Below are 27,101 nucleotides of genomic sequence, written 5' to 3' on the forward strand. Positions count from 1 at the left end.
ATATTATACACAATGTCTAAAAACCTTCTGTACTAAAGTGTTCAGAAGAATAGTATAAAAAAAAATAAGACAAAAAAACTAAACGTTGCTGTTAATTTCTTGAAGTTTGAAATTAAATCCCTTAGCATACATATTTTGTTATATTACATACTAGCAAAATACCAGCTTCATGAGAGAGTAGTCGTTAAAGTAATGAAAAAAAAAGGAAACATTTTGAAAATAACATAACATGATTGTCAATGTAATTGTTTTGTCACTGTTGTGAGTGATGCTGCCATTCATATATACATATATATATATATATATATATATATATATATATATATATATATATATATATATATATATATATATATATATATATATATGTATATATATATATATATATATATATATATATATATGTATATATATGTATATATATATATATGTATATATATATATATATATATATATATATATATATATATATACATACTATATATATATAATATATATATACATACTATATACATATATATATATACATATATACATATACATATATATATACATATATATATACATATATATATATATATATATATATATATATATACATATGTATATATGGGGGTGGAGTTTCGTGTGACATCATCACGCCTCCCACGTAATCACGCAGTACATAGAAAACCAGGAAGACCTCAAAAAAGCGCTCAAGAAAACATGCATTATATAATTGAGAAGGCAGCGAAACAATAAGAAGCGAGCGAGTGACATATACAACCATATTCATGAGTTCTGCTACTTGGAAACAAAGCACGATGTAAACCTACACTTTAAATTAAGTTCATAGACCGGCTGCCGCTGGCGTTTGTAATTTAGTGCCTGCCCATATAAGGCCGTCCGTCAGCGGCAATCCAATAGCAAACTGCCACGGGTAAATATTCACGGGTGAAGGACTGTGCTTATGGAGAGGAAGATGAGATGGTCAGGGTGGTGTTTGACACAAACTCAAGCGAAACTGCGAGAGAAAGTTTTAAGTGCCAGGACTAAGGTAACATTAAATAAAGCTATGGACATAGCACGAGATGGCACCAGCACAGCTGGGAACCTTCGATGCAAGTACACCGAGTGGCTCACGTGAACTGACGCTTGCACAGATAAAAAGCAACAGTTCCAAAGAGCGCTGAACAAAAACCGAATTACACAATTGAAAAGGCAGCAAAAAAAAAGCGTCTGATAAGCATATATTAATAAATGCAGCTACTGTGGAAACAAAGCACACGGTGGAAAAAGTCAATGTCCCGCTAAAGGAAGACAGTGTAAAAAAAACCTGTGCATGCAGTGTGTCAGGTCTCAGATAAAGAAGAAGACGAGCTGTTTATTGATGCAGTAAGAAACGAATCGATGAATGAAACCTGTCATCTTTACAACGATTGACAAACACGGAATGTAACTTGAATACAACACATCCTACAAATACGAACCTGATTGAAAGAAATAATGATAATCAAATCCTTGATGACAGCAACACTCAGTAACACTCACAAAACAAATACTGTATATTGACAGTCATGTTACGTTATTTTTAAAATGTTCCCTTTTCTTTTTCTAGCTTTTTTAACACACTACTTCTCCTGCGATCTCGCGGGTATATATATATGTATATATATATATCCCGCTCTACATACTCGAATAATGGATACTTTATTCGCCATCAATGATTGTTTTGGTAAAGCCATACTCAGTGTATTCATTAGATGAACGGTAAAAAGTAAGAGCGAGGGAGGATGACTCATTGAGGCATGCAGGCTGTAGTCTTGCGTCAACTCTACCTGAATTGCGCGATCACATTTGAAAAAATATATCTTTTCAAGTTCTATTTAGTCCATATGTGTCAAACTCAAGGGCCGCGGGCCACATCCGGCCCGGCGTGTAATTATATCCGGCCTGCAAGATCATTTTATATACTGTATTATTGTTATTAAAACCCGGGTATATGAAGCGCTGGTAACACAATAAACTACAGATCCCATAATGCAGCGCTTCAGCTGCCTTGCCGAACACTTACCGCTTACTAGAGTTATTTCGCACTGAGTTTGCACGGCGCTTTGGTGACTTTGAAGAACAAAAAAAGTCCGTCTACATGCGGCTCGAACCTTGTGCATGTTTGGTAGCACATATCTGTGTGAGAAGCTCTTCTCAGTGATAAAGACTAACAAAACAGCACACAGGAGTCGCCTCACTGATGAGCACCTGCAATCCATCCTGAGAATCTCCACAACACAGAACCTTACACCAAACAGAAACGAACTTGTGGCCAAAAAAAGATGCCAGGCGTCCAGCTCTAAAATGACATATGAGCAAAGACAACTGAATGATTTGATTTGTTATTGCACGTAAGAGCAGGAGTCAACCGTTTTAACAAACAGCGTATTGCACTGATACGAAATAGCTGTGTGTGTACATATGTAGATATATATGTGTGTATGTATATATATATGTGTGTGTGTGTGTAAAAATATATATATTATACACACACACACTTATACAGTCTTTGGGGTGCGAGCAACTGTTGCTGGGAGTGCCAGAATCCATGAAGGAAGAAAAATGAAAAACATTATTTGTACAAAATCTTAATTTATCTATCCATTCCTACATAATTAAATGGGCAGGCTATTTCAGATCAGTGCATACGCTGCTTGTTAAAACGGATGACTCCCGCTCTTACGTGCAAGTCTGCAAGGATATTATGAACTATCGTTTCTGTTCAAGTTCTATTTAAATTTTAAATATAAGGAATTTTTATTTAGTCGACAGAATATTATTCCGGAATAAATCAACTCAAACCTTAAATAACTTATAATATTTTGCTCTCCATAAAAATATATCCTGTCTAAATTATACAAGTTAGAAACAAACATTTAAATTTCTTTACTCTTATGTAATTTTATATAAAAAATAAACTTAAATTTTAAATATCCCAAAAGATTTTGCTCTCCATAAAAATATATCCTGTCAAAAATATACAAATTCAAATATGAACATGGTAGTAGTAGTAGTAGTAGTAGTTTATTTATATAGCACCCTTCACAGACAAGAGGTCACAGAGCGCTGAACAGCAAATACAGAATAAATACAAACACAAAATACAAATAAATAAACAAACTGGAACTATTTAGCACTAATTAAAAGCTTGTTTAAAAAGAAATGTTTTTAGTTGTTTTTTAAAAGAATCAACAGACTCGACTCGACGCAGACAACAAGGCAAGCTGTTCCATAGTCTTGGTGCCACAGACTGAAAGGCACGATCCCCACGGGTTTTTAGCCGAGTGCATGGGACAACTAAAAGGCCCTGTTCACCAGATCTTAGAGTCCGGCAAACTGTATGGCGTTGGAGCAGGCTGGTTAGGTACTCAGGGGCCTGTCCATGCAAAGCTCTGAAAGCGAGTACCAAAATTTTAAAATGAATTCTATAAAACACTGGGAGCCAGTGCAGTGTGTACAGAATGGGAGTGATATGATCACTCCGCTAGCACGAGTTAGGAGCCTGGCAGCTGCATTTTGAACTAACTGGAGGCGTGACAGAGAGGACTTGCTCAAACCTGTAAAGAGAGCATTACAGTAATCAAGCCGTGAAGAGATAACAGAATGAACAAGCATCTCCAATTCTGATTTAGAAACAACATTTCTTAGTTTTGAAAGATTTCTTAAATGAAAGAAACACGAGCGGCTGACTGACCGTACATACTCATCAAGTGTCAGGGACTGGTCAAAAATAACCCCAAGGTTACGTAGACTCGACTTAATAACAGGAGAGACAGAAGATAATTTTAAACTGATCTCAGAATGAAGAACAGGAGGAGCAACAATTAGTACCTCAGTTTTTCCTGAATTCAACTGCAGGTAATTACTACTGAGCCAGTCGTTAACCTCAGACAGACAATCAACTAAAGTGACCAAAGTATTAATTTGGTTAGGCTTAAATGAAAAATAGAGCTGTATATCATCTGCATACAGATGATACGAGATGTCTTTGAAAGAGTTAAGAATCTGTGATAAGGGAAGAATATATAAAGAGAAAAGTACAGGTCCAAGAACCGATCCCTGTGGCACTCCACATGTCAAAGGAGCAGAGTCAGATGAAAACCAGCCAGACCGACTGAGAAACTCCTATTTGACAAATAAGAGGAGAACCAGTCCAAAGCAGAGCCAGAGACACCTAACAGCTCTAATCTATTAATTAAGATCTGATGGTCTACCGTATCAAAAGCTGCGGTAAGATCTAACAGTATAAGTACAGAGCACCTGCCTGCATCAGCAGCAATTAAAAGATCATTAAAAACTTTTAGAAGAGCTGTTTCTGTAGAATGTCGCCTCCGAAAACCAGATTGAAAAGAATCAAAGAACCCCTGCTTTTCTAAGAAGGTACAAAGTTGCTGTTCAACCACCTTTTCTAAAACTTTGGCAATAAAAGGTAGTTTTGAAACTGGCCTGTAATTACTCAAAATAGAGGCATCAGAATTAGATTTTTTCAACAACGGTTGAATTACAGCATGTTTAAAATACGGACCACACCAGATCTCAAGGAGCAGTTTATGATATTCAAAAGGCACGGACCAATAAAACTCAAAGATTTTAACATTAATGATGTTGGCAACAGGTCAGTAGTACATGATGAAGGTTTCATCTTCCTGAGCAAGTCAGAAAGATCCGAAAGTGAAACTTCTGAGAACACAAAAGACTCAGAACATAAGTGAAGGAGAGCACTAGGTAAGACAGCTGGAGCAATATTAGCCCGAACAACATTAACCTTGTCAATAAAAAACCTAAGAAAATTATTACATTCACTGTCAGAAAAAACCTGAGTAACAGATTGAGATGGAGAAATAATATTGTGAATAGTATCAAATAGCACTTTGGGATTACGCTTGTGAGTCTGAATGAGATTAGAAAAGTATGCTGTTCTAGCATCCCTAACCAAAGAATTAAAAGAAGCAAGTAAATCCTTTAAGTATGAATGATGAACTTCCAGATTAGTAGACTTCCATAGGCTCCGCTTTTGGCAGGAACGCCTAAGATTACGAATGGAGTCATTCATCCAAGGAACTGAGTGGGTAACAGAACGCTGCCTGATCTTAAGAGGAGCGATCTTATTCAAAATATCAGTACAATGGTCATTAAAACATTGAACTGCTAACTCAACATTGTCAATATTACTGCCGGCATCAGATGCCACAAATAAATCAGCAAACTGATTGATCACTGACTCATTAATAAAACGAGTACGCCTAGAGTTAACACAGGGTGACAGCTCTAAATTTGAAGACAAGTCAAACAAAACACATTTATGATCACTAAAGGTTACATTACAAATTGTAACATCATTCAAACCAACTCCATAAGAAAAACCAAATCCAATGTATGTCCCCCACTATGAGTAGGGCCAACAACATGTTGTATAAAATTAAAAGAGTCGGTGATACACAGAAATTCAGAAGCCACACTACATAAAATATCATCCACATGGATGTTAAAGTCACCAAGCATTACTATTCTATCCATCTTAATAATGGTGGATAAAAAATCTTGAAAATCAGTAAGAAAAGGACTAATCGCACCAGGTGGACGATAAATTAAAATACAATATATTGGGGTTACACGCCAACTTTAACAATCTGAAGTTCAAAGTCTTATATGAAATGGTAGGAATAAAATGACATACAAATAACTTCTTAAAAACCATGGCGATCCCACCTCCACGGCCAGTATGCCGCGGTGTGCTAATGAAAGAGCAGTCCTCGGGACACAACTCTATCAGATTAGTAAAATCAGAATCACGCTGCCAAGTCTCTGTCAGGAACATAAAATCCAAATTATTACTAGTAAAAAAGTCATTCAAAATAAATGACTTGTTTGCGATAGAGCGTGCATTAATCAGTGCTACCTTAGCTGGCAGAGTCATAGAAACAGCGGCCATCACATTAGCATTTCCTGGAATACGAGGGATAGCACGGAGAAGTCCGGGATTACTCCCTCGGCAAACTCGGCGTCTCGGACGGGGAGCGGGAAACAACACGTCAGGTAATCCCGGCAGAACAGGTATCAAGCACGCCGGCCTTCTCAGATAATCCTTAGATAAAGATGGATGATCCACATCAGAAACACAGGGCCATAGACGCCGAAACCTCGCATGTACACCTGCCCTTTTTCCACGTTTCCTCCGACGGTACTGCAGGTTGACTCGGGTGCCGTTAACCAACAGAGAGGAAAAGCCGCTGAAAAATGTAGCATTCATAAACGGCGGAGGAAAAAAGGTATAGTTGTAATGCTTAGAGAAGTTTTCCATTGCTGATCTAATGTTGATCAATGAAATGCGATCAGACACTAACGGCTGGAAAACCGCGTATGACTCGTGCCACAAAATAAACAAAAAACACAAAAATATCCCACAACCTCAATGAGCGGGGCAAGACGAACGCAAAGGCAGAGCCTAACAGAGGCGCATGGTGCATAACAAAACCTGGAAATATAAATAAAATTTGTTCTTTTCAGCAATAACAAATCAAATCATTCAGTTGTCTTTGCTCTCATGTCATTTTATCAGAGCTGGACGCGTGGCATCTTTTTTTGGCAACAAGTTTGTTTATGTTTGGTGTGAGGTTCTGTGTTGTGGAGATTCTCAGGATGGACTGCAGGTGCTCATCAGTGAGGCGACTCCTGTGTGCTGTTTTGTTAGTCTTCATGACTGAGAAGAGCTTCTCACACAGATATGTGCTACCAAACATACACAAGGTTCGAGCCGCATGTAGACGGAGCTGGAGCATTTCTGCGGGAATGGAGTAAATAAACTGTGCGGGCCATGCAGTATCATACTTTGCCTTCAGTGTGCCATTACACTGCAGCTCAATCACCTCCATCTGAATCTGCACAGGTGCAGTTTCCACATCGATGGCAAATGTGTTGCGAAACAACTCAAAATTCTTTTTTTGTTCTTCAAAGTCACCAAAGCGCTGTGCGAACTCAGTGTGCTCAGTTTATCAGCAAAGTGCGTATTTGGGAACACCGTTGTGCCGACATGGTTCAACATTACTGGCAACAGGGAAAGTGGGGCAAGCTGCACTGGTGCATTTGTGTCTCCCATAAAAGCAGCTTCACTTGAAATCACTTTGTGATTTTGCACGGGTAAAAACGTCTGCTGAAGTGTCAGATTCTTCTTTAACTCTTCTGCTTTCTGTATCTTGTGCATTGCATTCAGGTCTTTCAGGTTATCTTGACGTTTTGTCTCATAGTGCCGTCTTAGATTAAATTCTGTAATTACAGCCCACATTAGCTCCATAAATGAGACACACTGGTTTACCGGCAATGTCAGTAAACATATACTCAGCCTCCCATCGGTTTTTAAAGGCTCTATGTTCAGAATCACCTTTTCTCTTCGGCATCGTGTGGGCTAGCTTCGCAATAACTTGCAGCATCATAAGCTAGACTTGATTAACGCGGTCAGTGTTCGGCAAGGCAGCTGAAGCCCTGCATTATGGGATCTGTAGTTTATTGTGTTACCAGCGCTTCATATCCCCGGGCCATTAATAACAATAATACAGTATAAAAATGATCTCGCGGGCCAGATATAATTACACGCCGGGCCGGATGTGGCCCGTGGGCCTTGAGTTTGACACATATGGACTAAATAGAACTTGAAAAGAAATATTTTTGAATGTGATCACAAATTCAGATCGAGTTGACGCCAAGACTACAGTACATCGAGCCCGCGTGCTCTTGTGGTTTTGCCTGTGTGCCTCAATAAGTTACCCTCCCTTCTCTCTTACTTTTTTACCGTTCATCTAATAAATACACTGAGTATGGCTTTACCAAAACAATCATTGATCGCGAATAAAGTATCCATTATTCATAAAGCTTCAACTGGTGATCTGTCTTTCTGTGTTAACCGCATATTTTTTTCATAAGTCTCAAATCAAGGGGATGCGAGGCTAAAATGAATCGAGAAGCGCGCGTACATACTTAGTGCATCCTCTCTCGGGAATCGAACCTCGGACTCGGCGCTAGAGGCGAAGCCTCTACTATTGCGTCACGGCGTGCGGTTTGTCTTTTTGAGCGTAGCAGTGTAATTCGGTTTTTGTTCAGCACTCTTTGGAACTGTTGCTTTTTGTCTGCGGACTGCATCAGTTCATGTGAGCTGCTGAATATGGTTTTATATGTCACTCACTCACTTCTAATTGTTTCGCTGCCTTCTTAATTATATAATGCATGTTTTCTTCAGCGCTTTTTGTAGCTCTTCCTGGTTTTCTACATAATGCGTGATTACGTGAGAGGCGTGATGATGTCACATGAAACTCCGCCCCCCACGGCTTTCGAGCTTAACTCCATTACAGTAAATGGAGAAAAATAGCTTCTAGTTATGACCATTATGCATAGAATTTCGAAATGAAACCTGCCCAACTTTTGTAAGGAAGCTGTAAGGAATGATCCTGCCAAATTTCAGCCTTCTACCTATACGGGAAGTTGGAGAATTAGTGATGAGTCAGTGAGTCAGTCAGTCAGTTTATTAGTATAGATAAACTGTAGGATAACTTTGTATATTCTCTATTGTTTTTATTCAAATCAAAGGGCTCTGTATATCCGATTTCATCAGGTTTCTGTTGTTCCTTGAACCTTATAGAAGTTAGCATTCCATCATAGTAAATTTACTTGAAAGAGGAAAAGAAAAATCTGTCATTTAATTTTATAAGAGAATCACTCTTAGCTTGTTATTAAAGTGTGTGAAACAGTGTGCATTTCTGCATACATTTCTTGCTGCTTCTAAGCATCTGTGGCAAGGTAGGTTCAACAAGGAGTTCCTTTAACATTTCATTTCAAGTCTTAATAATTACCAATACACAATCTATGAAAAGTGAAAATTAATAAGATTGCTGCTATTGAATGTGATCAACAGTTTATTAAATATTTTTATATCTATGGGTGGGCAAGATTAAGTGTGCTTTTAAATTTCATTTTTAAAATGTACCTAAATTAAAAATAAATAAATAAAGAAATAATAAGTTTAAACAGAGTCATCAATAATGATGAAGCAACTACTACTCACTTATTCTAATGACAAATTTAAAAAAAAAAATGAACAGAACCTAGAAAGCATTTCTGCACAGTTTGTGGAAGTATTTTCACTGCAGTGGTAGGTTAGCGAAACAAATTTACAGAATGTACTTACCACAAATGGAAAAAGTCTGATTTGCCACTGAAAAGTGACTTTAATACTTTGCCTTACAGGTACACATAAAATATACATGCCTAATATAACTGGAGTCTTTAAAAGTTTTTTGTTCAAGTTAAACATGCTGATTAATTGGCATTTACGTATGTGATTAATGCATTAAAAAATTCTGTGATTATATTCCTAAATGTGTTGTTAATTTGACCACTCTCATATGTTGTTAATGAAGCAGCGACAATTAACAGAATAGTAGCCCTACTTCAACTGTTTCATAAACATTACAGAGGTGACATAAAATCAAAAATTTTAAAACTACAAATAAAGCAGAAACTTGGATGCAGACATGTAGGAAGTTTAGATTTGTGTAAAATTTTGAGTTAGTTAAGGCAACTGAAGTGAACAGTACAGATTTTAAGGGTTTTAGAAATTACTATTTTAAATATAATAAAATGACTGAATGAAAACCAAAATGTATGGAAGTCATTTATCATTTTCATTGATGAAAAATTACACCAAATGCTGTTTGCTTGGTGGAACAGACTGTTAAACATTCTACTTCTAGCTTATACTGCATTCTGATAACTTGCCATTACCTCAGTTATGATGATGCCAAACAACCCACATTTTTCAGCAGTTTGTTCTAATGGATAAAACACTAAAATACTTTTTCATTTACTACTCAAAGGAACTTGAAAAATCCTTTTTGGATAACTTCAGATTCTGCTTATTTATTTCAGACAGACTTACCTTAAGGGAAACGGTCTTCTGCAGCATGTCAAAAAGGAACTGTACTTGCAAGAGAGAGGCAGTATCAGCAGGATGAGAAGGAAGAGCCAAAAAGCCATGTTGGTGTTTCCTTGAAAGTAGAAATTGCTCAAACAGGCGTGTAAGGTATTGGAGGCTAGCAGCTTGAAGAGTTAAAGTACTGCTACCATTTAAAACAATGTCACCTGGTAAAAGAAACAGATAATTGAGCTTGCGGACACCAGGGGTTATACGGTTCACCAAACCCCTGACACAACAGACACAGAGGTTAGTCTATTACACTACACACAATTATTATACGTAGGGAAGCATTTTTTCTCGATGTCCACATCAGCACAATGCGTAGCACAAATACAGTAACTACCCAGTCCTTTCTTCTCCTTTTCATCACCTTCACTCCTCCTCCAGCAAGCTTTGTCCACCACCTCCCAACTCTGGCTTCCTTGAATGGAGTGAGGCAGTCCCTTTTATAGGGCACCTGGAAGTGTTCAAGGTGTTCCATAATCTCCTTCAGGCCGCACTTCTAGGTGTGGTAGCAGCCCTGCAAAGAAGGGCTCAGCCATTCTCCATGCGCTCCCAACGGTGGCCACGGGCCCCAGCAGGGTTGATCTTCCATGCTCAAAAACTGTGGCACTGCAGCAAGGCAGGGTGGCTGCCCTCTGTCATCCCGGGGAAGATGTAGCCAAATGCAAGTTCCTTTAACTGCTCCTTCCATTACGAAGGCATCCCAGCCAAGTAGGAGTCCCTGCAGTCCATTACAGCCACAGTATAAACATACATTTGACCACCTTCTGGCAGTATTCCTCTCATTTCAGTAGTGGGGCTATGTACATCTTGTGTTATAAATTCTAATCTCTTTCCCCCTGCCCTATAGTGACCCTTGCTGCATGCATAGCCCATTTTGCTGTATTACACGTTGATAATACATTTGTGATAATACATTTGTGCATTTGCTGGGGCACATTTACATAATGTATGCCCCTCCTTCCATATTTAAAAAGCAAAGTAGTTTTTGATATTTAAAATGTTCTGCAACACACAAAGTGAGGCTGACTATTAAGTCTCCCATCTCATGACTTTTCTCTATGCCTCTTTGATAACATGTTCTATTTATATTACTTTTCCATCTGGTTTTATCTTTTTTTTTATATTCAGAGTTTTCCAGATATTGCACTCACAATCAGTGGCCAGTTGGCACCACTGCTGTGCTCTATGTGTTTACCATGAAAGCAGCTTCAACTGGCGTCAGCTATGCTTACTTTAGCCAAAAACTGCTGAAACAGGAACTTGAAGTTAAACCCAAAACATAATCTATCTCACAGATCACATGCCTTTATAGGATTATGGCTAGTGTCAACTATGCCCATTTGGTCATGAAATGTAAAAAGGAGGACCTCACTTCTGAAAACACAGTTGTGCAGACAATAACTTTTGATTAAAAACATCTGATTTTAATGCCACCCATGATGAGAATAATTTAACCATATTTCCACTTTGGTCATGTGGGTTCTGAATCATTGGGAACTTTTGTTGTTCGTGTAGATGGTACTTAATACACTAAAGTGTCTCTTGTAAACAAGCAAAAGAAAACTGGCTTTTTCCGCTACAGTATCTCATTGAAATAATTCCAGAATAAAAAACTACAAATAATAGTTTTTTTAAAGCCATACATGTTAAGGTTATCAAATCAGCCAAAAAATCACCGACTGGCTGGGTACATTATCGTTGTAAATAAACATTGTCAATTGGCTACAAACATTTGCAGAAAGTACCTCAAAGTGCCAAACTGCAGCTGCTGCCAAGTTTTTAAAATCTTGCACACCTCACAAGAACAGTCAGGCACTCATATTTGCAGTGGAAGACACACAAGACTCCTGACCTTAGTTAGTTTAACAGTAGTGCACTGTAGCTGAAGGGGAAAAGCACAGGAATGTGCAGCTGCAGTGCTTGCAGAGTCCAAGTGCCCATGATTTTTCATTCTTTAAAGCATTCTTTTAGGTAGCTTGCTATGCTTAAAATGATCACTCACTGTGGCTGCACTAGGTTCTTTAGAGACTTTGGCTGGTTTGCCCGTTTTAAAGAGCCCCCTGGAGCTGCTTATTTGTGTGAAGGAATGTAAGGTCATACAGTGGATGACTGATCTCCAGGTTAAAATAACTAGACTGCAACATTACAAAATTTTTCATTCACATTCGTTTTCCTAGCCCACTTATCTTGGGTAGGGCTGCAGGGCAGCTAGAGCCTATCTTTGTGGGGTTATGTTTTATATAACCTACAAGTAACGGCACACTGCACAATAATGTGCAGTAAATACACTTGACTTGAGCATTCATAGTTTTCATTCTCTTTCTCTGTACGTTTAGCACTCATTTGCTCAGAGGTTGATGTTCTCTTTTGTCAGCATCTTTTCACGTTAAAACTGATTAAGTCAGTTTAGTGTTACAATTACTTAGTACATTCTCTTTACCTTTTCACTTAAGATGGCACCTAAGTCTTCAATCTGCCTCAAGAATGATTTAAGATATGAAGAGGTAGGGGAAATGACGGCGAAGGTGGTAGGGATGAGAACAGCATCCATATGCGTGTGCTGTACGGCCGCCCTGCTAGCTGCTACCGAGAGTTGATTCAACAATAAAATAAAATGAAAATAAAATGAGGAATAACCTTAGAGGTGAATCATCACCCTAAAAGTGGATAGTAGATGTCACGTAGTATATGTGTACCAAATTTCAGGTCAAAAAGGTCAAATGGCTTGTCAGCTACAGGTGATTTGAAATCCTGGACAAACAGACAGCCACAGATATAAAGATGCAGTGAATGAATGCAATGAAGCACTGCAATGAAACTTAATGCTTCATTGGAATCCCTCCCCTCTCTACAATATCACATTCTAATACATACACACACCAACCTCCAAGGGGAAGCCCCTCAACCTGTCATGTAAAAGTAATAACAAGGTTCCAGTTCAATAACTGCTTGAGAGAAAATGGGAATGTAATCTTTAAAAAACTGATTACACTATATATCAAAGCAGTGCCTTACCTTTTAAAAAAAAATTCCAAGTCACGATGAAACAAATATCTGATCTTTGTTGTAACGTATATGGGGTCACTTTTTTTGTTCAGAAGATGGAAGAAAGTGAAGAACTGAGGATGCCATGTTTGAGTGAATAAAATAAGTAAATTCTAGTTTCCTGATGGTAGACATTTATTCAAATCCATTTTATGAAGTAGACCTAATTTAAGAGTTTTGTGCCAATCTGGCATCATGATTTGCAGCAATTTTGAATGAATTTGGAATGAAGCCGTAACAATGGTAATGAACATTGTTATTGTTTTGAAATTACTGTAAGGACCTCACACAGCCCTAAAATTAACCATTCAAAATTAGGAAAAGGCTGACAGTGTATTGTGAAGTGCAAAAACAAAATCAGTAAGATACTGCAGCTTTGCATATCAGGTCTACATTAGCCTTATGCCAAAATTAGTATAGGTAAAATAAACCACTTTTCTCGGACAATCAAATTGTCAGCTTTTGCCTTCAAATAAGAACTTTTTCAAATAAATTTGAATTATATTCGAAAAAGCAACGCTCAATTAACAGCCTTAATGTTCATGGAAAGAACAACCAAAAGGAAATAAATATCTATACATATCTCAAATCAAAAAAAAAACTGCACACAAAGCTTACCAGAGTTTCTTAATAGTGCAGCCAGACTCTGTACTAGGGGTGTGCATCCCCCTTGAGGATTCGACATGTTCTGAAAAAAATAAGGAAATCATATTTGGCAAATATTGTACAATATATAAATATAACTTGAAGATTATTTGCTTTGGACTTTACAAAGATTTTGTTCTAAAACTGGGCTTATGATAAAACAGTTCACTCCATGAAGTAATCCAACTTTCAACAGCTAATGGCTTGAAGATTCAAACAAACAAGTAGTTTGTTTTCAACCCAACAAAACTCATTACAGTAATCCCTCCTCGATCGCTAGGGTTGCGTTCCAGATCCCCCTGCAATAGGTGAAAATCCGCGAAGTAGAAACCATATGTTTGTATGGTTATTTTTTATATATTTTAAGCCCTTATAAACTCTCCCACACTGTTTATAAATATTCTCCGCACAGTTATACAGTAAACCCTTGTTTATCGTGGTTAATCCGTTCCAGACTCTACCGCGATAAATGAATTTCCACGAAGTAAGATTCTTTATAAATCTAATATTTTCGCAGTTAGATCACAGAAAACCTGTTTACCTTCTAAATATGTTTTTTAACATTATTAGAGTCCTCTAGACATGAAAGAACACCCTTTTGTCAAAAATTTAAACTGTGCTCCATGACAAGACAGAGATGACAGTTCTTTCTCACAATTAAAAGAATGCAAACATATCTTCCTCTTCAAAGGAGTGTGCGTCAGGAGCGGAGAATGTCAGAGAGAGAGAAAGACAGACAGAGAGAAAAGCAAACAATCAAAAATCAATATGAGCTGTTGGGCTTTTAAGTACGCAAAGCACCGCCATAAAGTGGCTGCAAGACAAAGGGAGCAATGTGAAGGTAGTCTTTCAGCACTTTTGAGAGGAGCGTCCGTATCCTCTAGGCAAACAGCCTCTGTGCAAACAGCCCCTCTGCTCACACCTCCTCCGTCAGAAGCAGAGAATGTCAGAGAGAGAGAGAGAGAGAGAGAGAGAGAGAGAGAGAGAGAGAGAGAGACACACAGAAAAGCAAACAATCAAAAATCAATACGTGCTGCTAGAGCTTTTAAGTGTGCGAAGCACCACATGGGAAGCATATTGTATATCATTGAGAAGTTTTATTTAATACGTAATACGTGCTCTGATTGGGTAGCTTCTCAGCCATCTGCCAATAGCGTCCCTTGTATGAAATCAACTGGCAAACAAACTGAGGAAGCACGTACCATAAATTAAAAGACCCATTGTCTGCAGAAATCCGCGAACCAGCGAAAAATCCATGATATATATATTTAGATAGGCTTACATTTAAAATCCACGATGGAGTGAAGCCGCGAAAGTTGAAGCGTGATATAGCGAGGAATCACTGTAATCCTAGATTCAACTAATTTAACAAAAATAACATTAAGTCTTGTTTTAAAGGTTCAGAAAAATACAAATATCCATCTACCACACTGCTTGGTAACTCATTTCATGTGTCTACAGTCTTCTGTAGGAAGAAGAACTTAACATTTGCACACAATTTATACTCATGTTTCTGTCTCTATAACCTTGTTCTTAGAGAAAATCTTTGCTTGGATCTTACTGTACTAATTCCCTTCATATTTTTGAAAACTCCAGGAACCCAATTTGCTTAAATTAAAAAGGTTCAGCTTCTTCCCTCTTTCCTCACATACTGTGCAGTCAGCCTAGTTACTCTTCTCTGGACTTTCTCAACTACTGGGGTGTTTTTCGCAGCATGAAAACTAAAACTGCACACAGTAGTCCACATAAGATTTCACAAATGCGCTATGCAACTTTATTATACCCTCCCACGACTTATACTTAATGCATTCCATTATAAAACATTGTATTAGCTTTTCTAATCTGTTCTACAGACCTGGGGCCTCATGTATAAATGGTGCGTACGCACAGAAATGTTGCGTAAGAACTTTTCCACGTTCAAATCGCGATGTATAAAACCTACACTTGCCGTAAAACCACGCACTTTTCCATGGTACCTCATACCTTGTCGTATGCAAGTTCTCCGCTCGGTTTTGCAGACTGGCAGCACCCAGCGTCAAAGCAGTGCTACTGTTCCTGTGTGGTTACACCTGATTTTCCTGACGCGGCTTTATAAATACACTGAAACTAACCGCATATTGTTTATTAGTGTAACAAATCTGATTGTAATTAACTTGTAACAATATAATGGTCCAAGGAACAGCCATAGTATTCCAAATACCATAACTGTTTTAGCGTTGTTACTCTCACTTCTTTCAGCTCCTCCCGTTAGGAGTTGCCACAGCGGATCATCTTTTTCCATATTACTCTCAGTGCACCACTCAGAGTATTTATATCACAGTATCTGAGTGTGAATCACAGCAGCAGCTGATCGGAAAGAGAATTATCGGTATACAGCTTCAAGGACACGCTGTCTCAGCCACTGCAAAATGTTTTAAAGCCTTTCCTGTACGGACCTCGCGGTTTAGAAACAGTTTCATCCCAAGAACTTTAAACGCACTCAATCAATTGCTCCTTGTAGAACTGTTAATACTTATAAGTACAATCACCCCACTGTAAACTTGCACTATAGTTATAATATTGCACAACCTGCACCACTTTATTAAGCACATATTTACATATGATGATGATATAATTTTTAAGATGAAATGCAGCAAAATATGTTTATTAAATTATACAGATAAAACACATAAAGCTTTAACTTCATTTAAATAATCTATATCCTTCACTGGGAGTGTCGTGAAGGATAGAATAATTAAACATGTACTACGAAGATATTTCAATGTTCCTTAAACGTTTTGAAGAATCTGCGCTAAGCTTACAGATGGCTTAATTTTTTATTACAGAGCTAATTGTGTGGCGATCGGTTACTTGGGGAAAGAAAAGCAAGGAATGCAGTGGCGGCTACGCCAATATACAGTATATTGAATATAAAACAGAAAGAGAAAATTAAAACACAGCTAAAAACACAGCGACAAATTTCGGCAAAAGTTAAATGCTTGTGTCAAGAGCACGAGGCGGCTATGCAGTGTCTGCAACGGACGTGGCCATGCACCGTGCATAAGCTACCTTACTGATATTAGCGGGCGAAGGAGCCACCGATTCTTCTGCTGCCCAGTGCCACCACAAGCATAGAGCCGCCCCCGAGTACTGCTGCAATAAATTATTTCATCGAAGTGAAACCCATGTTTAATAACGTGCTTTAACTCCTATCAGCGTAAAAATGACATCACGTATAAATCTCAGTATTTTAGTTATTCAGAGATCTGTAAAATCACGAATGTAATGGATTCTGTGTCCAGTTGGAGGAAGAGAGACGGTTTAGGAAGCAAGTAGTGATTCACACATAGAGCACATAGAAGATCAAATACAAAACAAAGCATTTAACGTGCTACTTTAATTACGATGTGATTTGAGAAACTGGTTAATTAAATGATTTTAAGATAAAAGTTTATGGTGTTCTACTTTAATGACAAAATAAACTACGTGATTAAAGTGGAAATGTCGAGATTGAAGTTGACATTTCGTGCTTTTTCCCCACTGTGTGCCTTTTGTTCTCTGTACCCTAATAAGCTTTCATATGACACTCAGACAGTGGGCTACAACTCGCCTTTTCACGGCGACTTTGATATGTGACTTCTTTTTTATTTCCGGCACTGTGCGATTTTGTGAACGTGAGCTTTCAAGTTTCTCCAAAACGCTATGTCACTCGATCAACTTCCTTTTGTTGATTATACCACCGTTTATTTGAACAAATAGTATGTTTTTCCTTTGCCTCCACTTGGTATTCGCTGAAATTCTTATATTTTTCCCCGTGCTTTTCCCATTGTCTTTTCACAGAATGCCGAGTTTAAGGGCGATTTATATTCATTTGCATATTCAAAGAGGCGTAATTCTGGGAGTAGTTGGGGCATTACATAAAGCACGTGCACAAGCGTTACTTTTCACGCTGATCGGAATTTATGTAGCGGAAGAACGTAGAAGTTGGAGTACGCACAGATTCCTGCATCTGGATTTTTCTGTGCGCAAGCACATTTCGGCTTTTGTGCTTACGCCATGTTATAGTGTAGTTATAGTATAGTTGAGTTCTACGCATGGCGTTATACATGAGGCCCCTGGTTCTTCTCAAAATTTGTACTTTCAAGTTTCAAAACTCCTACTGTGTTGTGTATTTAACATTTGTACATTCTATGCATAAAATGTTACATTTATTTATATTAAATTCCATCTGCCACAAATATGCCCAAGCCTATATTCTATCCAAGTCCTATATTGATCCAACCAATTATAGATTATCTGTCATACTGCCAAATCTGATATAGACAAATTTGTTGGCACCCCTCGATGAAAAAATAAGAACCCACAATTGTCTCTGAAATCACTTGGAACTGATGAAAGTAATCGTCACCCACTATTGACAATTCCGTATTTAACAAAAATCTGGCCTTGCTTTAGGAGTTTGATTCAAGAGATAATTTCAAATAAAAACACAAATCAAAATGGCATAAACAAAAATGATGGGACCCTTAATAGAGAATATGGCAGCACAACTTTTAGAGGAAGTCACTGCAAACAAGTGATTCCAATACCTCTCAATTAGACTTCTGCACCTTTCAAAAAGGCAGTTTGACCCTCTCTTCCTGAGCATAGCCATTCTTGGGTGGCTTTAGCTCTGTGCGTTTTGGGTTATTACCATGTTGGAGGATCTATAAGCTGGGACCAAGACAGAGCTTTCTATCACTGAGCAGTACAGTTTTCTCCAGAATGTCTTGAGATTTCATTGTTACCAACACAGACTCAAGACACCCCATGCCAGACACGGCAAAAGGGGCCCCAAAATATAACTGAGCCCCCGCCATGTTTCACAGAATGTATGGTGTTCTTTTCTTTGAAGGCTTCATATTTTCGTCCGATAAAACTTGCCAAAAAGCTCTAGTTTTGCCTCACTTGTCCAAAGGGCATTCTCTCAGAAGCCTTGTGGCTTGTCAATATGCATTTTAGCAAATTCCAGTCTGTTTTTTTTTTATGTTTTTCTTTCAACATTGGAGTCTTCCTGTGTCTTCTTTCACTGAGCCCACTGTCCCTCAAAAAAAACAACAGATGGCACAATCGAATACTGATGGACCTTGTTCAGCTTGCATCTCTTTGGAAGTTGTCCTTGCCTTTTTGTATACCATTCTCACTATCTTGCTGTGCATTTTGGGGTCAACTGTTTTCTTGCAGCTATGTCCAGGGAGGTTGGCTACAGCCCCATGGGCCTTAAACTTCTTAATATTTACAACAGTTGTCACAGAAACATCAAGCTGCCAGACAACTCTCTCTCCTTTGCTTTCTTTGTTCCATGTTCAGTGTGGGACACACAATGATACCAAACAGCAAGTTGAATACTTTTTCCTCCATTTAAATAGGCTGAATGATTGATTGCACAATTGGAGACAGGTGTGATACTAATTAACAGCTAGTCTGAAAACTCACTCTAATTATTTATGATCTTTTCTGGGGTTGACAACAAACATGTTATGACTCAGGCGCAGCAGCAATTGGCAGCCTTTCCAGCAGCTCTGTGTACGACTTTATCTTTCTACCCTTTTCTCTATTTCACTGATCACTCCTACCACTTTATGTGGAATCATTCCCTGGACACTTTTTACTACTTGGACATGCCGTGACTAATCTATTCAGGTATTGAACTTCAAGCGCTGAGAACAAAGGCCAGTGCTGGTGTGGTTCCCGACCTGACAAGGTAAGAAGGTCGTATCGTGGCAGCAGAGCCAGCACTAAGCTAAAAGTTAAGAGGCTAGCGAGAAAGTGGTGATACAAGCCTTTGGTGCCTTCTGTGATCCTGGGAAATGTGAACTCACTACCAAATAAGATCAACGAACTGGCTGCACTGGTGAAAAATGTCAGGACCTACAGAGAATGCAGTTTGTTGTGCTTTTCTGAAACGTGGCTAACAACTAACATCCCAGATGCCAACGTGGAGCTACCCGGGTTTAGCACAGTTAGAGCAGACAGAGACGCAAATACCTGCGGAAAGCGGAAAGGAGGAGGACTCGCTCTCTATGTGAATACAAGGTGTGGCAACTATGGACATGTAAACGTTAAAATCTCCACTTGCTGCAGGGACATCGAACTGCTGGCTGTAAGTCTGCATCCCTACTACTTGCCCAGAGAGTTTGGACACGTCATTGTTGTTATTATTTACATCCCTCCTCGGGCGGACGTGGAGATATCGGGTGACATCATTCGTTCCGCTGTTGCTAAACTACAAATGCAGCACCCCGAGGCGCTTGTGCTAATCGCTGGAGACTTTAACCATGTGATTGTGATGATGCGGGTTCATTGCATGCTCCCACCTGCTGTTCGGGAGTCCTTGAACCCTAAACCATCGGTAATGTTACCGATGAGCTAGAAAGTGAGGCAACAGCATAGCAAGGGGATGGTACAAAGTGCAAAAGTGCTTTTATTTATAAAAGAACAACACAGTGTTCAAAGTAATGTGCAGTGTCTTAAAAAACTGTCTTCAATAAATAAATAATCCATAAAACAAATGTGGAGATTTAAAAATAGAAAAAACATAATCCTTTAAAAACAAAGTTAAAGCGTTGTTGGAAGCAGTCCTTTAAAACAATGACAAGCCCAGTTCTTCTTTTACACTAGCGTCTCACCTGCTTCTCCCGTTTGGGCCCTGCAGTAGGCGAGACACTCTTTCTGCAGCTGACCTTCTTTCACTTCTCTTTTAAACAGGTCTGGAGGCTTCCTGATCCTGGCTTCAGTCGCGCACTCATCCCAGGCCCGAGACTTAGCTTCTCTCCAACGGCCAAGACTCTCACGCTGGAGATTATCTTCCCAAGTCTCCCGACTCCCACTGCCTTCCCAGCCTTACGCGGCCAGTCACCGTTCACACCCGCTACTCGATCACTCAGAGGGAGCGACCACTACTTCAACTCCCGGGTGTCGGCCTAACATCCAGGCTTCCGTACAGCTGCCTGCGAGCATTCACTCACGCGCTCGCTCACCCGCACCGGCTCTCTCTCTTTTGCATCCTGCTCTTTCCAGCCACCACCGTTCTCTCTTGCTTTCCTTGTTATTGTAAATTTCTGATTATTTATAACTGGCCTTTGCTGAGAGCTATGGACCTGCTATACCACAGTGACGCTGGACAAAACATTACCTGCCTTCTCCCAGTATGTTGACTGTAACACCCGCGGAAATAGAACTATTGACCTACTGTATGCAAACGTTAAAAACACATACAACGCCACCCCACTGCCTGCACTTGGGAAAACAGATCATAACCTGGTTCTGCTTGAGCCTCACTACAAACCAAGAGTGAGGGAACTACTTACAATCACACACTCATTCAGGAAGTGGCTCCCTGAGGCAGAGCATGCTCTGAAAGACTGCTTTGGAACTATGGACTAATATATCCTGCAGGGATAACATTGAGGAGATTGTTGACTGCACTACTGACTACAGCAACTTCTGCATGGAAATTATAGTTCCAGTAAGAACAGTACGCTGCTATGCTAACAACAAGCCATAGATTACAAGTGACATCAAGGGCCTTTTGAACCAGAAGAAAAAGGCTTTTAAAGGCGGTGATCAGCATGAGCTCAAGCGCGTGCAGAAGGAACTCCAGCTCAGGGCGGCGAAGGAGCAGTACAGGAGAAAGCTGGAGCAGAAGTTGCAGAATAACAGCATGAAGGAAGTGTGGGATGGGATGAAGATCATCACTGGCTGCAGCACAAAGCGGGGTGCCACCATCGAGAGAGACGTGGAGAAAGCAAACCAGATAAACAACTTCTTTAACAGGTTTGACCACCCTAAACCACTCCACCCATCCTTCTGCTGATACCAACAGGAGAGACATCCCCACCCATAATTACAGCAGCCCAGGTAAGCAGAGAGATGAGGAGACTTTGTGCCAGCAAAGCAGTGGGTCCAGATGGAGTATCACCACGACTGCCTGTGCGTTGGATCTGGGGAGTCCTCTACAGCACATCTTCAACCTGAGCCTGGAACAGGGGAGAGTTCCGAGGCTTTGGAAAACATCTTGCATCACCCCAGTCCCAAAAGTATCACATCCTAGTAAGCTGAATGACGTCGGGCCTGTCGCTCTGACGTCACATGTGATGAAGACCATGGAGTGGCTGCTGCTGCTTCACCACCTGAGGCCACAGGTCCGCCATGCCATCGACCCTTTGTATTTCGCATATCAGGAAGGTGGGAGCAGAGGATGCCATCATCTACATGCTACACCGATACATCTCCCGCTTGGACAGAAGCAGTGGTGCTGTAAGAATTGTTTCTGGACTTCTCTAGTGCCTTCAACACCATCCAACCTCTGCTCCTTAGGGACAAGCTGACAGAAATGGGACTAGATTCATACCTGGTGGCATGGATCGTGGACTATCTTACAGACAGACCTCAGTATGTGCGCCTCAGGAACTGCAGGTTGACATTGTGGTCAGCAACACAGGAGCACGGAAGGGGACTGTACTTTCTCCGGTCCTGTTCAGCCTATATACATCGGACTTCCAATACAACTCGGAGACCTGCCACGTGCAAAAGTTTGTTGATGACACTGCTATCATGGGCTGCATCAGGAGTGGGCAGGAGGAGGAGTACAGGAACCTAATCACGGACGTTGTTAAATGGTGCGACTCAGACCACCTACAACTGAACACCAGCAAAACCAAGGAGCTAGTGGTGGATTTTAGGAGGCCTAGGCCCCTCTTGGACCCCGTAATCATCAGAGGAGACTGTGTGCAGAGGGTGCAGACCTATAAATATCTGGGAGTGCAGCTGGATGATAAATTGGACTGGATTGCCAATACTGATACTTTGCAAGACAGGACAGAGTCAATTATACTTCGTTAGAAGGCTGCCATCTTTCAACATCTTCAATAAGATGCTGCAGATGTTCTATCAGACGGTTGTGGCGCGCGTCCTCTTCTACGCAGTGGTGTGCTGGGGAGGCAGCATAAAGAAGAGGGACACCTTACGCCTGGACAAACTGATGAGGAAGGCTCCATTGTAGGCACGGAGCTGGACAGTTTGACATCCGTGGCGGAGCGACGGGCGCAGAGCATGCTCTTGTCAATCATGGAGAATCCACTGCATTTACTGAACAGTATCATCTCCAGACAGAGGAGCAGCTTCAGCGACAGACTTCTGTCACTGTCCTGCTCCACTGACAGACTGAGGAGAGCGTTCCTCCCCCACACAATGCAACTCTTCAACATTATACAAAGTTATTGTCTGTTTTACCTGCATTTTTATCACTCTTTAATTTAATATTGTTTTTTATCAGTATGCTGCTGCTGGAGTATGTGAATGTCCCCTTGGGATTAATAAAGTATCCATCTATCTATCTATCTAAACATTTCCAGGTCATTTTAGGGTGCCTTTGTAGAATAAGCAATACTTTATCTCTTTTCACACTTGCTTTTCTTTACTCAATGACATATCAAAGGCATGCAGGTATACATTGGACAATTACTTATTTAATCACTTTTCAGGAGGTATACAGCACTTTTTCCAATGAGCCGTAAGGGTACCAATAAATTTCTTCTCATCTGTAGCTTCGCATCATCTACAAACTTTAACTAGCTTGTTATTCATATTCTTATCAGATCCATTTGACAGAATACATGTACAACACTCAGACAACACTCTCCAACATCATCCTACAATTTTTGAGCATGCCTATACACTACTGAATCACGAGGAGCCAGCAGCATGAAACAATCTTGAATGGGATGTCATTTCACCCAAAGGCACACTCATGAAAACAGGAGGGTAATTTAGATATGAAAATCGGCATAAAAGCACATCTTCAATCTATGGGAGATTGGACTGCAACTCACCAAAGTTTCAGTAGGATAAAAACCACAGCAAATGTAAACTTCATATAAAAAGTTTTAAGATTTTATTTTTAAATTAGATCCACCTGGTCATAAAGCCCGATTTTACACAAAGCAAGTTTTAGTAGGCAATATTATCCAAAAGATTACAATTAAGGAGACTTTTTGATTGGGGATAACTGAAGGAAGTACTTTCTAAGGTTTGAGGGAACAATTAAAGATCCAAATTATAATTAAAATATGAAAAAACCTATTAGTTACATTTAAGAAATTGGGTTGCAACATGACCCTCAAAGAGCACTTTTTTGGTACACTTTTGGAATTCTTCCCTAAAAATCTTGAAGCTGTGAATGAACAGCACTGTAAAAGATTCCATCAAGATAATTAAGGACATGGAAAGAAGGTACCACAGACATTAGGATGTCAGTATGATGGAGGACTACTACTGGGTGTCTCATTGGTACACACAAGAGTGACTGAGCAAACAATGGACCACCAAAAAAGTATAGATTCAAAAAAAAAATAAATAAATAAAAACCCAAAACCGACAAAGTGACAAAAACTAAAAAAGTTATATGTAAGTCTATTATTATGTATTGTTGTTTTCTTCAGGACTATGTACTTGGAAGCAGTTTTGGGTTACTGAGGTCAGAGTTGCTAAAATAAAATGTAGTGATTCTGACTGGGACTAAATGTAAATTGTAATATATTGTTTGAAGTGTCCAATTTCATATATACTGATTCGATTAAACTATTTTTTCTTCAGGCTTTTGATAAAAATATACCCTGTTGTTAACTTTATAAATTTAATCTTATGTTACACACAATGATACTGCTACAGCCTTTAAACCCCAGCTTTAACAGTTTAGCGGCTAAAAAGTAGCCTGAAGATTCATGCTGGCAGTAATGAAATGCCTTGTATTTTGCATGTAGTGTACTTTCAATCAACATAGTAAATATATTCAGTCTAATTATAAAAAGAGGAGTCTGAGTCACAATACCATGAATTGAGGAGTTATAGTCAAAGGTTTTGTGTACTGACTCTAAAACCCTGGTTTTCTTTACATATACAGCATGTTTAAAAATATGGATATGGATTGACTAAACACTTTCATGTTAAATTGATTTATAACAATACTTTATACACAATTTTTTTGCACTTAAATGTGAAGTGATGGAAACACTTTAAATTATAGTTTTTATTATTGTTAATGAAAGCCACTAAAAAAATAACTATTCAGAATTAAAACTATTCTTTATGAGTTTAATGTTGCAGTCCTGTTCACTGCGCTGTCCTCACAGATGCAATACAACATAATAAATTTTCTTCAATCTAATTCATTTGATTATTCGTGAACGACGAAAGAAACTAACCTAGTTACCATTAGAGGGCGCCTCATGCACACTGGGTCATTTCTGAATTGCCTAGTAACTAAAGCAAAACGATGTTAACACTGAAACTGAATTTCAGGCGGAGCAGAACGGGATGAAGCAATTTTATTAATCGACACGAACAACAGCAAGAACTGCCTTCTAAGAAACTGCCCAGAAAGGGCAGCAGCAGCCTCTCTGTGCAGCATTTAGGAGCTCCCGCTACCAAATGCTCTCTACGTAACCCTCAGGAACTGCGCAGATCTCTGCGGAAACGAGAAATAAAAGTCGGAAAAGCTTGCCTTCCAGCAAAAAAAATAAAAATAAAAAATGTTATATATATATTTATATACACAGTATATAATCGGCAGCTCGTTAACATAATTAGGCACCGATCTACTACAAAATAAATGTAATATTTAATGCTCCAATAAACAATATCATGTAACCTTTAACAGTACACTGACCTTACGGTTACAGAGAAGCACTTAGCCAATCGATAACATCTCGACTTTTCTGCGACACCAGGTACCTTTTTTTCGAAAACGGAACAATGTTTCATCCCTTGCTTTCACAAATTTTAGAATTAAATCATAGCAGCTCCTACTCAATCATATCAGACAACTGTGCTTTTGTAATGTAAAATTACCGTTCAATTAAAGGCTTAATCTAATTCAAGATTGTTTGATGCATTAGGTGAATGCACATTAAACAAAATGCATATGCAGTATAGAACAAATGTCAACTTTAAAAACACAGAACCAGAGTGCACACGTTCACTCTGGTCGCTTTGTCCGAGAAGTGTGTTAAGTTCGGATGTTGAGTGTTTACCTAACAGCATCCCGACTTTCCCACTAACGTTGCTCCACGCTTTCTTCTCCGACATTATCGAACTTCAACTTACCCGCCGCGTCCCTGTCACAGCTCAGCGACAGTCCACTTTCAGGATCCCAATCTGTAGATTAGAAACCCGACCACAGAGCCTTCATGATTTTGCACGCATCTCGTTCTTCTTACTGTAGATCATTTTAAGCATCACCTGACTGCTTACTTCCTTAAACATCTACCATCAGTCAATGAAGCGGCACGACCTTTCAACTTTTAACAACAGCGACATTTTGACCAAGCATTAAAAAAATTGAAAGCATTCTCTTAGCATAGCCAGTGTAGGAGATTTTTTTTTAAATCTATTTCTATTGCAGTAATCCAAATTATGCCCGCTGAATCATTGTAGAATTATTTCTTATTCACTCTTGCTAAATCCCTTACAAAAATCAGTAAGGGCTCCCCCTGCTGTTTTGGAGTGTGAATTACATACACACTTTTTATTTGTAGAAAATTAGACTCGAATTTAGTAGATGAACAGGTGAATGAGTAAGAAAATCGTTGCATTTTAATTAATTTTTAAGATAACTTGCCTTTTAATAATAAGAAGAATTCTTTACAATTATGTTATGCTTTTCCCACTACTCCAAGCATTTCTTAAGAATTACTTTTGAAATCACTTCAGTTTTTTTTTTGGCCGACATCTCTTGACTCACCAGTATGAGAAAGCCCCCACACATGGTATTCCATTTGACTCATCTTGGTGTTTAGTTATTCGAGACAGTTAGCTTTTTGGGGTGCCCCCTATATTCACCCCTATAGACCCAGAAAACTCATTTTTAGGCCATGTTTGGACAATGTTTTGAACAGGAAAGTACACCCTTATGATAAAGAGTAAACCAATTGGTGTTTTCATTAAAAACGATCAGAAGAACTTGACATTGTGTATTCTACAGCAACCAACCCCATGGGTTTTCCTGCTAATGAGATACAAGGGGTTAAAGTTACTCCTTTTCACAAAAGTTTGAAAAATAGGTAATAAAGGTATATGGAATTATCCATCCAGCTATATCCTAACACAGGGTCACGGGTGTCTGCTGGAGCCAATCCCAGCCAACACAGGGCACAAGGCAGGAAACAAACCCCAGGCAGGGTGCCAGCCCATTGCAGGGCGCACACACACACACACACACCAAGCACACACTAGGGACAATTTAGGATCGCCAATGCACCTAACCTGCATGTCTTTGGACTGTGGGAGGAAACCCACACAGACACGTGGAGAACATGCGAACTCCACGCAGGGAGGACCCAGGAAGTGAGCTCAGGTCCCCTAACTGCGAGGCAGCAGCGCTACCCACTGCGGC

General features: G+C 39.3%; 1 protein-coding gene across 6 annotated transcripts in view; it reads right to left on the reverse strand.

Annotated features, from left to right (window-relative positions):
- The window catches only part of LOC120531198 (serine/threonine kinase 11 interacting protein), a 136,995-nt gene extending 110,852 nt beyond the window's left edge, over window positions 1-26,143 (reverse strand). For 3 of the 6 annotated variants that reach the window (XM_039756387.1, XM_039756388.1, XM_039756383.1), the window contains exons 1-3: window positions 25,814-26,142; window positions 13,664-13,733; window positions 9,956-10,158 (exon numbers count right to left, since the gene is read on the reverse strand). In XM_039756387.1, coding sequence (XP_039612321.1) covers window positions 9,956-10,158; window positions 13,664-13,730 — 270 coding nt within the window. In that variant the 5' untranslated portion in view covers window positions 13,731-13,733; window positions 25,814-26,142. Of the gene's footprint in view, window positions 1-9,955; window positions 10,159-13,663; window positions 13,734-25,813 lie in introns of all 6 variants that reach the window. The other 3 variants (XM_039756384.1, XM_039756389.1, XM_039756385.1) reach the window with 3 other exon arrangements.
- Between the last annotated feature and the right edge of the window lie 958 nt (window positions 26,144-27,101).

The sequence above is a fragment of the Polypterus senegalus genome, chromosome 6 (assembly GCF_016835505.1).
Source record: "Polypterus senegalus isolate Bchr_013 chromosome 6, ASM1683550v1, whole genome shotgun sequence".
NCBI lineage: Eukaryota > Metazoa > Chordata > Cladistia > Polypteriformes > Polypteridae > Polypterus > Polypterus senegalus.